Source organism: Trachurus trachurus, assembly GCF_905171665.1.
Source record: "Trachurus trachurus genome assembly, chromosome: 13".
Lineage (NCBI taxonomy): Eukaryota > Metazoa > Chordata > Actinopteri > Carangiformes > Carangidae > Trachurus > Trachurus trachurus.
The window spans coordinates 5,639,384-5,654,818 of record NC_139892.1 but is presented as its reverse complement, the minus strand read 5'-3'; the positions used below and the strand labels follow the sequence as shown (position 1 = coordinate 5,654,818).

Genomic DNA, 15,435 nt, shown 5'->3' with positions numbered 1-15,435 from the left:
GGCAGTAAATTGGGAGTCGGCTTTTACGGGTACCCGAAGTCCTGTCACCAAGCTGCAAAGGACACCACCGCGTCTCCTCCTCTCTCTCTTCACGCTCTGCGCTGGTGAGGTGCGTTCACGCTCAGCACAACGTCTGAACGGAGCGGAGCCCCGATGAGCCCCGCCCCCGCGGGCAAACAAGCAGCGCGTCAACGTCACCTTGCGGCCCGGCCCGGAGTTTAAATCAAACGCACCCCTTCTGCTGCGGTCGAGTTGAGAACGTCTCTGGTTGACAGCGCCACTGAGCTTTCATTGATTTTCAATCAAGATTCAGGCGCGCGGCCGCCTCAAAATTTATAATGCAGAAAAAACCCTGCATATCGCTGGGGGCGGCACAAAATAAGGTGGAGGCGGCCGCCACGCAATTTTGAACGCAGGAAAAACCCTGTACGTATGTGTTTGAGTAAAATTAAATTAAATTTGTTTTGTTTTATTCTATCAACTACCGACAACATTTCTCCTAAAATTGAAATAAAAATATTGTCATTTAGAGTTTTTATTGGCTGAAAATTACTAAACTTGTCTAAATAACCAAAAAATATCAAGTCTTTTCAGACCTTGAATAATAATAATGCAAAGAAAACATTCATTTATTCCTAAACAACACAGCAAGAACATTTTAACTCAGGGAGAGTTTATAAATCAGTTTTTGTGGGATAATGTCAATGTTTAATCCCAGCAGTGGTTTTTATTTATAATCTTCCTATAAAACCAGATGTGGTTCAGGTGATGACCTCATCAGTGTCTCATTAAGTAGAATGAGTTGTGTTTGTGTTGGTGTTTAAAAAAGAAAAGAAAAGAATGACTGTCATACATGTAGAGATGCTTTTAAGAAACATTTGTGAAAGTGGTCTCTTATTTTTTTCCAGAGCTGTACGTATATAAACATCTAGCCTATCTGAAATGAAAACAGGGATGGGGCAGCCTCTCTGTCTTAAAGAAAACAAACTGTTAAAGAACTTATATAAGTGTACTACGTACTAACTCGTATTTCCCAGTATTTCCTGAAGTAGTTTTAGAGTTTTAGTTCACATTCCTTGTAAAGGAATCACTCAGCGTGTAAACACTGAAAACCAGACATACCTAAGACTAGAAGATACAAAGGTCACACAAATCCTTTATTGTCTCTCTGGGAATTTCACCATTTTTCACTTTGAAGACCAGTTCAGTTTAGTTTTTCCATTCTTATGTGTTTATGCAGCAGATATATGATCAGGGAGCTATGACTACTGGTCCTGGTTCAGATGAGTCTTCCTTACGCCTTTGTAAATACTCGTCAAGAGTTGTATAGAGGATGTGCAGCTGGGATGGGAATTAAATTGATTGATTAAATCAACTGTAAATCGTCTTTTTGTTTGTTTCCTATTGTTGATGAGCAGTAGCATCACGACAGAGCTGCAGTTTGATGACAGTCACATGATTCACATCTTATTATTGCTGATGACATGTGGTGTAATAATAAAACTGGTCTGGATCCCTGAGAGGCAAAACAAATAATCCCTTAATATTGTTTATATAATAATTTTAACAGATATTTTAATTTGGTTAATTTGAAAATGAGAATGTGAATCTGATAAAAAAAAAAAAAAGGTGTACTGTACTCAAGTGTCTGATACCTCATATACTGACAGGTGTGGTTTACCTGTGGCTGAAGAGACAGATGGTCCGGGCTACGGCTCCTAGTTATAGTTCTGTCATCTCATTTTCTTGTTTAATTATATCTTATTTATTAAAAAAAAAAAACTAATAAGAAAGAAGAAGTTATAATTGCTGTTTGGGCCCCTTGACAGCTGACTGATGGCTAAAGAGCTGGATGTGTTGTAACAAGTATGTGTGTGTGTGTTTCCCTGAAGGACTGTGGATAAAGTAGGTCAAAGAAGCATTGACAAAAAAAAAACTGTTAGTTTTACACGACGGCAACAACACAGACACAATTCATTTTCACGGTCACTGCTGCTGTAATTAGCTATAGGATCAATAATCAATACCTACCAAGGCTTCATCAACTAAAAAACGTAATTACGCAGACGGATGTGTGTGAGTTTAAAGGGATAGTTCAACATTTTTTAAAATAACATTACGAGACAGGGTTGTGTTAGAGGCGAATGGAGCCGGAACTACATTCCAGACACGGCTGCTGGGCGGAGGGATTTCTAAAGCACAAGTAATTCCTAGTATTTGCTTCATGTGTCGTAATGTTACACGATTATCTCATAGCTTGGTTTATGTGCAGGTCACAACTTGTCCACCAGAGCGTTGTGGAGTTGTTGGATTGTGTATTTGATGAGTTCACCTCCATTGTGTTCACTGAGCAGCTCACGTCTCTGCCCCGCCGATCTCAAAACAACATGCACCGATGAACCTACTGCTATGACTATAGGGATTATGGTGAGAAAGATTTACCAAAAAATGTTGAACTATCCCTTTAATGACACACGTGAATGAAAAACAATGTGTGTGAGTCTGTTAACATTTACCATCACACCCCAGACGCCAACACAATGAGACACAAGAACAGTTTCTCCCACAGGCCATCGCTCTAATAAACACCTGAATCTGTCACACCTTGTTGTCGTTAACCATCTGATGTCACACCACCCACTTCCTCATCAAAACCATTTCATGTCCCAATGACACTGCCATACCCAAACCATTTCTGTAAATAACATACAAATATATATATTTATTATCCAGTATTTATTATTTTTCTCATTGCACTACAACCTCATTGTCTAGGTTGGTATTTGCACTACCAACTGACCACCTTTAATCCACCGGCCACTTTACTTAATTATAGAATAGAAAAATATTTTATTCATCCCCCTGGAGGGAAATTCAAGAATTTTATATAAGATTTGATTGTACTTGTATGTGTTATCTGTTACTGTGTTATTGCTCAATTGTTACCGTCCTCATTCTGTATATATATTTTTATTCTGTTCTTGTAAATAACTGTATACATTCCTGAAACATTTTGGTACATAACTAATATGTTTTGTCTTTATATCTGTTTATTTGCATATTTTTCTACTTTTTTACTTTCTATGTTACAAATGCTACTGTAACAACCAGATTTCCCATGTGTGGGATTAATAAAGCCTCTTCTCCTTTTACATGTATATATATGCTGCAATATGTGTGTTTTATTTTTGTACACTTGTTTTTTACATTACTGTCCTAGTTGGTTTTTGGTTTACTTGTTGTGTTCGTGGTTGCTTTAAAGCACTTTAAACGACGCTGAATCGATAGCTGCTAACTTACCTTAAATGTCGTCGCGTTAAACAGATGACAATAAAGAGATTTTGATTCTGACGATAAACCAGAGTCAAATTAATCGTATTTCTGCACAAACTCGGCAAATAAATGTGATTCTGACCCTGGTTTTGTTGGTAGTCATCATCAACAACAACAAGCTAGCCTAGCCTAGCCTAGCCTAGCGTTATCTATCGATGGGACTGAGGCTAACTGCTGATGCTAAGCTAACTGAGGCTAGCAGCTGACACCATGGACTCGAACAGGCTGCTGCTGCCGCTGTGATTCACGCCGAGCGCCGGCCTCTTACCTTATAATAGACATCGAACTGGATGTTTTCGGGCAGTGACCGTATGTCCCTCCTGGAGCGGCTGTAGTTGTCCACCACGGCAGAGATCGCCGTGTTGTACAGAGTCTCCGGGATCCATTCGAGCTCCACCGCCGCCATGTTGTTTTCCCTCTCCAAAAAAAAAAGAAAAAAAAGAAGCAGCTACAGCTACAGCTACAGCCCTCCCTCCCCACCAACGGTTATTATTATTAAACACAACATGAACATTCATGAACTCTGGGGCCTAGGAGGAGGAGGAGGAGGACACAGACCATAATACCCGCCGCCGTGCTGTGTGTGTATGTGTGTCTGTGTTAATGTCCATCTTTCTCCTCCATCTCCGATCATCCGTCCGTCGACCCCTCAGCAGCAGCAGCAGCAGCAGTTCCGTCCGTGCCCCCGTTCCGACGACCGACCGACGGAGGCTACGCGCTGACGTCACCGTGCACCCGATGCCCCAAAGAAAAGGAAAAAATATCAAATCTATTAGAGGTAGGCTACTGTGGTTGATCATCACTGCGCTATTAATTCCTTTATAAAACATTTCAATAGTAGCCTATCTATAGCCTAAATGCATTTCCAAAACCAAACAATTTAAGACATTCTGTAAGAAACTTATGTTCAATGGTGTTGAAAGCTTTATAAAAGTCTAAAAAAAAGAAAAGAATGAAAGCTTCTGAGTGTATTGAATCTGCATAGTCCAATAGATCCAAAATAAGTCTGATGTTATTACTTATGTGTCTATCTTTAATGAAACCTGATTGTGTTTCAGCAAGGATGTGAGGAAGACCTGTTTTTAATCTAGTTGCATAAACTGATGCCAGAATCTTGTAATCAATAGTAAGAAGAGTGATAGGTCGCCAGTTTGATACTTTCATAGATAATATCCCAGTAAAAACCTCGGTCAAGTATTTGGGCATTCATATAGCCTAACAAAAAATTTGATAGCAAGGCAACATCTGAACTTTTCTGGAAGAATAAAAAAAAATATAGCCGCAAGCGGCAATCTGCAGGTTCTAACCTGTTCCGCCCAAACCAGCGACCCTGACCCTCACCCGCCGCAGCCAAACACATCACCCGCTCACCCGCCGCAGCCGACGACATCACCCGCTCTGTCCCTGAAGGCTCCATGCAATACACAACCATTACAAGCCCCAGGTTTCTCCAAAGCGGGTGTTCGGTTACACTTTTATGACGTTTGTGGCGCCCCCTATGTGCCAATCTCAAAATCTGTTATTGGGCCTGTTCTTAGTCCCCTTCTGAAGATAGCCACCCAGTTTTGTGATGATCTGAAAAACGGTTAACGTTTTAGAGCCGATATTCGCTAAGCCCCGCCCTTTGCGAGGATATTTTGCTTTACGGCGGCCATGTTTTTCGTCCGATCTTGCTCATTTATAATAGAAATGACTGTCTCTGTCCCCCAATGCCATATACCAAGCTTGGTGTTAATAGCATAAATATTTCAAAAGTTCTATTCATTTTACTGTTTTTAACATTATGCAAATTAGCAAAAAATCTGTAATAGCCGCGTTCATGGTCCAAGAGGCTTTTTTGTAGAGGACTATCAGGAGGACGTGTACGAAATAGCAAGTCAATAGCACTTATGGCTTGGCGGGGAGAGCCATTTGAAATTTACACTCTATGTTATAGCGCCCCCATTAGGCCGATTGCGACCACATTTTTTGAGCAGCATTTGGACGTCGTTTATAGTCAATGTACCAAGTTTCATGTCCCTAGGTCCTTCCAGCCGGACATTTAACTGTTTTTCACATTATGCAAATTCGCAAAAAATCTAATATGGCTTTTTTGTAGAGCACATTGAGCTGGACGTGTGTGTCAAATTTCAAGTCAATCAGACTTACGGTGTGAGGGGCGTGGCCTTCTGAAAAAAAACTTTTTTGAACCTTAATTACAGCGCCACCATCTGGCCGACTGGGCTCATATTTTAATAAAAGTTGATGCACATCATTTCCAATCATTGGGCCAAGTTTCATCTTTCTGGCTCATTCCAGCTCACGGGAATTTGAGTTCAAGCGGCAGACAACGAATAATAACAAACCGGGAGGACTAACTAGAGATATCTTTAACCTTTGGCTTCAGAGGGACTTAACATTATACGGCAGAGTCCTTTTGTCAAAGGCTGAAGGTGTCTCTCATTTTGTTTATCCATATCCATCTCTTTCTCTGTTTGTGAATGATGCCACTGCTAATGAAATTAACAAACTTTTTCTGAACTTTGTCTGGAGAAATAAAACACACAAACTTAAAAATGCAGTTCTATCTAACAGCAGAGCAGAAGGTGGTCTTGAAATGCTGAATTTCATTGATATTATAAATACTTTTAAAATTAACTGGTTAAAAAGATGTTTGACACATCAAAATTCATTGTGGTTCTTAATCCCCAATCATATTTTTGGAAAAATGGGTGGACTTGCTTTCATTTTAACCTGCAACTATACTCACCTGACAAGCTTCCTGTCACGCTGTCCAAATTTCATAAGCAATCACTTCTTTCTGGGAAGCTATGTTTCAGTCATAATTTTTCTCCTCACAAAACTTTGTTATGGTATATTGAGTGTATTACTATTAGGAATAAGTCTCTTTTTTTATTCCAAATGGTTTGAGAGAGGTATAATATATTGTCTGTTTTGGATGAATATGGTCTTGTCCTCTCCTATGAGAGTTTTTTATTACATCATAATTTCCCTGTACCTTTCAAAGAATACAACTCTGTGATAAGAGCAATCCCCTCTGGCTTACTTAGTTTAATGAAAAGTCACTTATCTTTTTGTGAAGAAATTAGACCAGAGGGAAAATCTGTTTTGCTTGTGAATGGTATCAACATACAAGACAAGAAATGTAACAATAAGCATATAAGAAATTTTTTTCAAGATAAAAAGAGGTTTTCTCCATGAGGAAAGTTTTATTGGTGCTCTCATTTAGAAGACATAGATTGGGAAAAAGCATGGCTTTTACCTCACAAATACTGTATTCATAACAATGTTAAAGAAACTCATTTTAAAATTATCCACAAAATATATCCTGTTAACTCCCTCATTTCAAAATGTATAGATTTGGACAACTCCTGTGTTTTCTGTGGCCATACTGAAGAAACTTTAAATCATCTGTTTTTTGAATGTAATGTCACAATGAAATTTTGGTCAGACTTGTGTTCTTATATTTTCTCCCATGTAAACATATCATACTGCTTCTCCCTTAAATATGTTATATGTTATTATGAAAATAAGAACAGGTGTCTTCAGTATTTAGTAAATTTTTTCATTTTATTTGGTAAATACTTTATTCATAAGCAAAAATTTGCAACCTCCAAACAAGCCTTTTCTCATTTTTTAATTGAATTCAATTCTCTCTATAAATCCCTAGCCTTAGTTAAAGGAGATATCAGTGAAATGTTTTTGTTAATATAAGTCCTAATTAGTCATATTTTCCGTCAGCAATCACTTACATAGAGTGTTTCGACCGGAACACGAGTCTCTCCGTCACTCTGCTCTGCTGTAACCCGAGGAGAAAACATTTCTTCTGGGATACAAGTGTTATCCAATGAGGAGAGAGAACGGCATGAAGGGCTGTGTGTGCAGCCAAGGGATGCGCGTGAATGTGGTGACGTAGCACGAGGACCAATTGATGCCTGACAAGGGCGGGGGCTGCTAACTCATGGTGCGTTCAAGGAAACTCGTACTTTGTGTTTTTCCGTCCTGTGAAGTCATACCAGTTCGATCTGGTACGAGTTCACGGGTCGGAAGTTACGAGTGGCCGTTATAGGGAACTTTCACAGACAACAGGATGGTAAAAACACGAGCTACGGGTTACCTGGAATGCTACCAAGTCGTAGTTGTGACTTGAAGCTGTAACTTACGGTTTCAAAAGCCTGCCTTGAACGCAGCATTAGCCGAAACGGCCGTGAACATACCCAGCCATCACCGCGTCTCAAGACGTCTTAAGATGTGTCTTAAGACACATCTGTTGAGATGTCTTGAGACGTCTTGGTAATGTCAAGACGTGTCTATAAGACGCGTCTATAGACATGCGTCTTAAGATGTCTTGAGATGTCTTGAGATGTCTTAAGATGTCTTGGAAATACGAAGATGTCTTAAGATGTCTCAAGATGTCTCAAGATGTCTTAGAAATATTTCTGTCTTGAGACGTCTTAAGGTAAAATATCACTGTCCACTATTGCTTTTTCATAGTTGAATTACATTTTAATTTTTAAACACTTTTACATGTTTATCCAGGAAAATGTGTTTAGGTTTTAAACACTTTATCCAACACCATGATTCCTTTGAATGCGTGTTCCTCCTTTTCCTCCTCTGCTGCCACCCCCCTCCAAAAGCTGTAAATCTATAGGGGAAACACTGGAATAATGGAGTAATACAGAACATTGTACTTTAAACTTCTTTATTTTAACTATTATTATTCTATGTTACATTTTATAAAATAATTTACACACATACAAATATTATATATTAGGCTATATGAAGAACACATTCATACATTACATGTACATAGAAGATCAAAACACAGGAACAAAAAACAAGTGAACAGGTCATCTGAGAAGTCCTTGTTCAGGCAAAAATCTTTGAAAAGAATCTGAAATGGAGAAAAATGCAAAAGAGATTGTAATAATACTATACATCAGTGGGATTTTGTATAACAGTAACCTGTTGCTGTGTATGAAAATAATGACCTGTATTTGGCTGCTTTCGGGCCAGTGAACGGGTCCCCAATCACGTGGTGCTGGAGGAAGCTGGGAGTAGGTGGGCTACACCTTCGGATAGTTGAGATGGCTCATGTAGGACACCCCAGGAGGATAAGTGTGGCATCCAGGACGGTTTCTGCCTGGGTGAAAATGAAAAAACCCTCAGTCACTTCAGTTCAACATCAGTCATATTTGCCATGATGGCAGCAAAAAGTAAACAGTACGACCTGTAAGTTTGGTTCTAAAATTAGTGAACAAACCTCAGGAGAAGTAGCAGCCTCCAAACACACATCAAACTGCTGTCCAGCAACACAGAGGTCTTCGTCTTCACCCCGCTCCTCTTCTTCCTTCTGCTCACGTGACTGTACGTGCGACCTGCGCTGCCTCTGTCTGTAAAGCAAAAATAGCGTTTTACTATTAAATCTACAAGCATTACATAAAGATAGTTTAATAGCTGTTAATCACGGCATTCCACACACTTTGTAAGGTCTGTTATTTCTTTCTAACAGGCCGTTGCTATGTATAACAGACCGTTGCCAGGGGCCACTCAGCCGTTACTATGGACGCATAGCAACAGCTGTTTAACCTGCAGTTTTTCTTTCAGAGGCAATTTATAGATAAAAAAGATCGCTTTTTCATCACAATTTGTCTTAAATTATTCATTTCACCCGTAAACAGCATTGCAATAACCGAGTACTGAATGAGCATAGCAAGTTATCCCTCACTTAACTAGCAGTTAGCCGTTGGTTAGCCTACCGTTGCCGGCCATTATTAGGGTTCATATTAGAGACGATATGGAAGAAAATAAGCGAAAAGTAAACAGTACGACGTGTAAATTTAGTTGTAAAATTAGTGAACAAACCTCAGGAGAAGTAGCTGTCTCCAAACAAACGTCAAACTGCTGTCCAGCAACTCAGACGTCCTCTTCTCCCCGCTCCTCCTCTTCGTTTTGACGGCTCAACGGCAGACTGCTCACGTCACCGTGCGTGTACGTGCCCTGCGTCAAGTCTGTCAGGCGAGTTTACTTGAGTTTGACCCGTGACCTGCGCTGTGTCTGTCAGGCTGCATAACCTGTCTCACTTACTCTCAAGCCTTGAAGACAGGCCACATATACAGTGTCTTAAGCCATCTTAAGATTTGAATGTCTTAAGATGTCTTAAGATGTCTCAAGATGTCTCAAGACACTCAATGTCTTCAAGACACAAAATTCTGTCTGAGAGCATCCCGTGTGCTGCCCTTGCATGTCTTAAGACATTGGTGCATGTCTTCAAATTTTTGTCTTAAGATGTCTTAAGACGTCTTGATGTGCAGAAATGTCTTGAGACGTCTTGATTCCGCTTATTGAGACATCTTAAGACGTCTTGAGACGCAGTGATGGCTGGGTATGAAGCTGATATCTGCTTTAAAAATAAAAAGAACACAACTTTTTTTGAAAACTATGAAAAGATATTTATTGTACTTCCTGGCATTTAATGGAATTTATGTTAACAGTGATTATTACACACCTATGTATTGACATGACAATATTTATTTATTTTTGTTTTGTTTTTGTTTGTTTAAAGCAGAAGTAAGCGATCCGGTCGTTTTGGGTAATGCTGCGTTCCAGGCAGGCTTTTGAAACCGTAAATTACAGCTTCAAGTCACAACTAGAAATACATCAAACTCCTGTAACCAAAGTCCTATTGACACACGCACCTGTTTGAGTGTTTTATGTAATTTACAATCCATACTCCATGTTGTTGTTCTATTGTGTGTTTTTAGTGCATTGTTCTTGCATCTCTTTCATAAAGAGAGAATAAAATTAAATGTAGTGGAAAAATTGATTGTTCTGTAAAAAACTAACTCTACTTACTTGTTTATATACATAAATGTTCTCTGTGTTCTCCAAACTAAATACTTATGGCTGGTGTTCTGCTAGGCCTATATCTTTGTCAAAATAAGATCATCTGACATAGTGTTGCCTGTTTATGTAGGCCTACCACCAAAGATACTCTATTTACTTTATAAACCGTCTTTGGTACCACTGCTGCTCTTCTTCTGTTCCACAGGCAGATAGCGCCCCCTACTGGTAAATACACAATCTGCCGTGTGCGCTCATCTGTTTTATGAGTGTGGCTGCAGCTCTGAATCCCATTAGTCCTTGGGCCAAGACCCAAAATTTCACATATCGGTATCACCTGGGAGGGCAAATTCTAGTTGTGATTTTTTAAAATTATTCCTATACACCCCTAGATTACTGTAAGTTTTGATATGATAGACCTTGCTGACTGGCAGCTTTATAGTTGCTGTTCAAAAACGAAAAAAGTGCCTTCCCTGGAAATCATCTTTCTTTCATCATATCCTCTCCTTTGGGTGTGAACGGCCAGCCACAGAGACTTGTAATAAACCCTTACAGTAAGTAGTGTTTCAAGTGTATATCTAATATAGGTGTAAATAAGCTTCAATTAGCCGATTGTCAGTTCTAAATCATTGCAATGTATTTTCTAATTAAAGATACTTTTTGACAAATTATATTTCTTCCCAATACTATTCAATTGGTGTAGAGGCAAATTGGATAGATAGTTCAGGTAAGTTGGATAAGTTGCAGACCAGACAATATTACAATAATTAAAATATGGAAATAAAAAACTATAATATAAAGTCACATGAGCAGACGAATTGATCAGAGGAGAAACCTTTTTCAGTATACCAAGCATTTTCATTGATCTTTTGCAAACTTGATTGATATGATTATTCCAGTTTAGACCTTCATCCAAAGTAACACCCAGAAAAGTGGTGTAAGGTACTTGGAGGATTTCAACTCCATTGATTAGTATTTTGGCTTCTTCTTTTGCATGAGATTTGTTTTTGTTGCAGAAGATCATGAAGTTACATTTATTTATGTTGAGAGTTATCTTATTGATCTGGCACCAGTTTGAAACAGTTGCTAATTCATCATTTACACATGCAATGAGAGACTTGAAGTAATCATGAATAGCTAGTGTCGTCGGCAAATAATAATAATTATTACCGGACCAGACCGGGTTAACAAAGGTGGTGGCTGCTCTACATTACCTTAAACATCTTCAGGATGGGGCGTTGCGTGGCGTAGTGGTTAGAGCAGGCGCCCCATGTATAGAGGCACAGTCCTCGCTACAGTCGGCCCCTTTATTGAATCCCGCCCCCCCCCCCCCCCCCCCCAAAAAAAAAGAAATTATATATATGTATATATATATATAAATATACTAAAAAAACATCTTCAGGATAAAAATGTATTACAGTATCAATGACAAATGCGGGATTTACAACTGCTTTGCAACATTTTAAACAGATCTCAGCAGTATTCCATGGGTGTGTGTGTGGGTGGGTGGGGGGTAATGAAATAGTCCAGGTAAGATAACAACCTCACGTCCAACAGGTGAGTCACAGTTCAAAGGTTCAAAGTTGAACCTTGAACCAACAGTTGTGTCGCAGTTATTTTTCTCCTGCGAAGGTAAGGTGAACGTTGTGTTGTTGTTGTGTTATTATAATGTTACTGTAGCTGAGTCGGAGCTGTAAAGTCTGGACTGACAGACTGTGGTGAGTGGTCTGTCATGTGGACTGAGGGGCTCTGGGGTTTTTAAGGCTCTAGATGATGTTCAGAAAGACAGCACCGTATCAAATGAGTCACAGGCTGCTGCTTCAACAGCAATATACAGTTTATGACTATATACGTCTGATCAATACTGAACTGACTGTATTGATTATTGATTTTCCAGTGTTGATCAATGTTCGGCATCAGGTTCCTACAGTTGTGAGGTACTTGTACTTTCCTTGAGTATTTCCTTGTTGTGCTACTTCCTGCTTGTACTGCAGCTCATGTAGCTGACAGGTGAAGCTACTGGTCACTTTCCAGCTGCAGGTTGTAGATTAAAAAAACACATGATGAGCTCATAAACACATGGTTTAAGATGGTTATTGGACAGAAATCATCAATATTGTTGTGGAGAATCTGTTAGAGTTGCAACAGTTGTTCAATCAACATTTTTCAAGCTGAAAATTTCAGTTTTCAGCCTCAAAATCTGAAGATTTCCTTGTTTTCTTAGTTTGATTTGACTGTAAACTGAATATTTTTGTTTCTTTGATTGTTGCTGTGACAAAACGAGACATTTGAAGACGTGGCCTCAGACTGAGAGGAACTTGAACGCATCATTTGTCTGTATTTTCTGACATTTGATGGAGCAGATGATGAATGGATGGACAGAGACAATAAGTGTCAGTGGCAGCTGGAGAGTGTTTTTCTCTCTTTGAATTTCCAGTGTGAGTGAAATGACTGAATGTTGTGATAGTGGAGCTGTGAGGTGAAATAAGTTGAGGCCCAGTTGTTGTGTGTGTAATAATCAGCTGTAGCTTGTTTGATCCAGTGGTTTTCTACAGGGACGCTGTCCACACAGAGACTGTGTCACATCAACTCAGTGGATCTCAGTCCTTGTGTGTGTCAGTGGATGGAAACAGTGGTCCATGGATCATGGTCCTGGGCTGCTCTTCACTTCACTGCAGCTTCATGACGCCATCTAGTGGACTGATAGTAGAAGTACAGCAGCTGATGGCAGCTTCCTCTTCCTCACTGCTGTGTGACTGCATTCAACTGACACTGATATGAAGCAGAGAAGAAGAGCCAATCAGTGGAGGAGCAGCTGGAGACATGATGGACATGTGAGCTGGTGTGCAGATGAATGATGTGTGTTTCCTCTGCAGGTGAAGCTACAAAGTGTGTGTGAGCTGATGTGGATGTGACCTCAGCAGCATGGATCAGTGTGAGGACAGAGAAGAGGACAAAGAAGAGGGAGCCCCTCCCTCTAAAACCACTCTGTGTGGGGGACGTCAGAGCAAGACCAGAGGTCAAAGGTCAGATGAGGATTTCTAACTGTCCACGACTTAGATCACTGCTCCATCATTATTCACACTCAAAGCTCTGTGTGTTGTGTTTAAGACCAAAGCAGCAGCACAAGCCACAGTCTGCTGGACCTGGACCTGGACCTGGACCTGGACCTGGACCTGGACCTGGACCTGGACCTGGACCTGGACCTGGACCTGGACCTGGACCTGGACCCGGTGATGAGTCCATTGGTTGTCGTCAGTTTAACAAGAGGCGAGCTTTATTTGAAAGGTCAGAGTTTAAAACAGTCAGACAGTCAGTCTCTCTAAAAGTCAGTTGTTGTGTTTATTAAAAGATTGAAGATATTTTTCATCAGTTTTTCTTCAACATGCACATTTATCAGTTGTGTTGTTGTTTCAGGATCCAGCAGCAGAGACCAGACTCTGAACCCAGCTGTCTGTCTTTAAAGAGCAACGACTCAAACAAGCGACTAATTGACTTTACCGGAGGACGTGGATCAGCTGATCAGATGTAAGACAAAACAAAATTCATTTTAAGTGTTGGAGCTATTTATTTATTGTTAGTTAGTGCTGTTTAGTTTAGTATTTTGTTTAGTGAGTATTTAGTTTTGGTTATTCTCAATCAATTTATTTGATTTCGTTATGATTAGATTTCTATTAGTATTCTAGTTTATTATTTGTTTACATTAGGTGTTTCTTGTTTATTATTTGTGTTTTGTTTCATTTGGACACGGTAGAAGGGCACCTGAAATTATATAGGTAGGCTGTCGGTAAGGGACCAGCATGCACCTGGGTGGGCAAATGTTTTTTTTACTGGAGCAGGAGAGGCACAGGAATTTTCTTTGTTCTTTGTTTGCTCGCTTTTTGGTTAAATAAACCACGATTTTTGTTGAAACTGGACATTTGTTTGGACATTATGTTTTTCCCATCCGCGTACACCACAACCCATGGTGCAACAGTGGCCCTTTGATAAGTATAATTTGAAACTTTTATTTGTTTGACAATTGGCTACTACATTAAGTTTCTGTTGAACGTTCTTTCTGGGGAGTCAAATTTCAATGATTCTCAGACACACATTGTCCAGCTGCAGTAAAGAGTCCCTGCCTGAACATCCACATGTTAATTTTCAGTGATGCTCAGAGTGCAGCCCAGTAGCAACAGGAAGTATGTCAACACCATCTACTTCAAACAGGAAGTAACCACTGGGTTAAAATCATCCTTTCATTTACACTAAATGTTCATGGTCTTGTTTCCACCTGGTAGAAGGAACATGGTGATGTTGGCTGCATCAAAACTCAGTAACAGATAGAAACTTCAACTCTACAGAATCAATCCACAGAACAAAATGAACAGAAGAAAATTTTTGAAAACCTTAAAGCAGTACTTAAAGCAGAAGTGAGTGATATATTTGTGTTAATATAAGTCTTAAATAGTTATATCTTCCGACAGCAATCACTTACATAGAGTGTTTGGACTGAAACACGGGTCTCTCAGTCCCTCTGCTCTGCTCTGAGCCGAAGAGAAAACATTTATCGTATCCTACAGTTTTTATCCAATGAGGAGAGAGAACGGCATGCAGGGCTGTGTGTGCAGCCAAGGAACGCCGTGAATGTGGTGACGTAGCGACGAAGACTGTTATGGTGCGTTGAAGGAAACTCGTATTTTTCCGACCGTGAAGTGGTACCAGTTCGATCTGGTACGAGTTCACCGGTCGGAAGTTACGAGTGGCCGTTATAGTGACTTTCACCGGTAAAACAGGTCGGAAAAACACGAGTGGGTTGCCTGGAACGCTACAAAGTCGTAAGTTGTGACTTGAAGCTGTAATTTACGATTTCAAAAGCCTGCCTGGAACGCAGCATTAGCGAAAACGACCGGATCACTCACTTCTGCTTTAAGAACTTTCAATTTTGGTTGAGTTTGGCGGCGCCAGTGGCCCAAAGCGGTAGTGTTTTGCCTGAAGGAAGACTCAATTTCCTATGAGCAGCAGCGCGTAGCGCCGTAAACATCCTGATCTCCCGGTGCATGGAAATGAACAGAAGACGTCCAAACTAAGTTTCTGTTACCAGCCGATCAATTCACAGTAAACACACATACACAATCCGACGGAAAGGTGCCGCATTGCCTGCTGCCTCCTCGTCGTGACTCGCGAAAGTGAAAGTGAAACTTAAGTGAGAGCCGGGTTCCTACCATGCTCCTCAAAGCTGCTTAGTGCCAGTGAAGGCGATACAGACCGCCACAAGCC

General features: G+C 40.1%; 1 protein-coding gene across 1 annotated transcript in view; it reads right to left on the bottom strand.

Annotated features, from left to right (window-relative positions):
• The window catches only part of appbp2 (amyloid beta precursor protein (cytoplasmic tail) binding protein 2), a 29,291-nt gene extending 25,328 nt beyond the window's left edge, over positions 1-3,963 (bottom strand). The window contains exon 1 of the mRNA XM_083985004.1: positions 3,602-3,963. Coding sequence (XP_083841130.1) covers positions 3,602-3,739 — 138 coding nt within the window. The 5' untranslated portion in view covers positions 3,740-3,963. The remainder of the gene's footprint in view (positions 1-3,601) is intronic.
• Between the last annotated feature and the right edge of the window lie 11,472 nt (positions 3,964-15,435).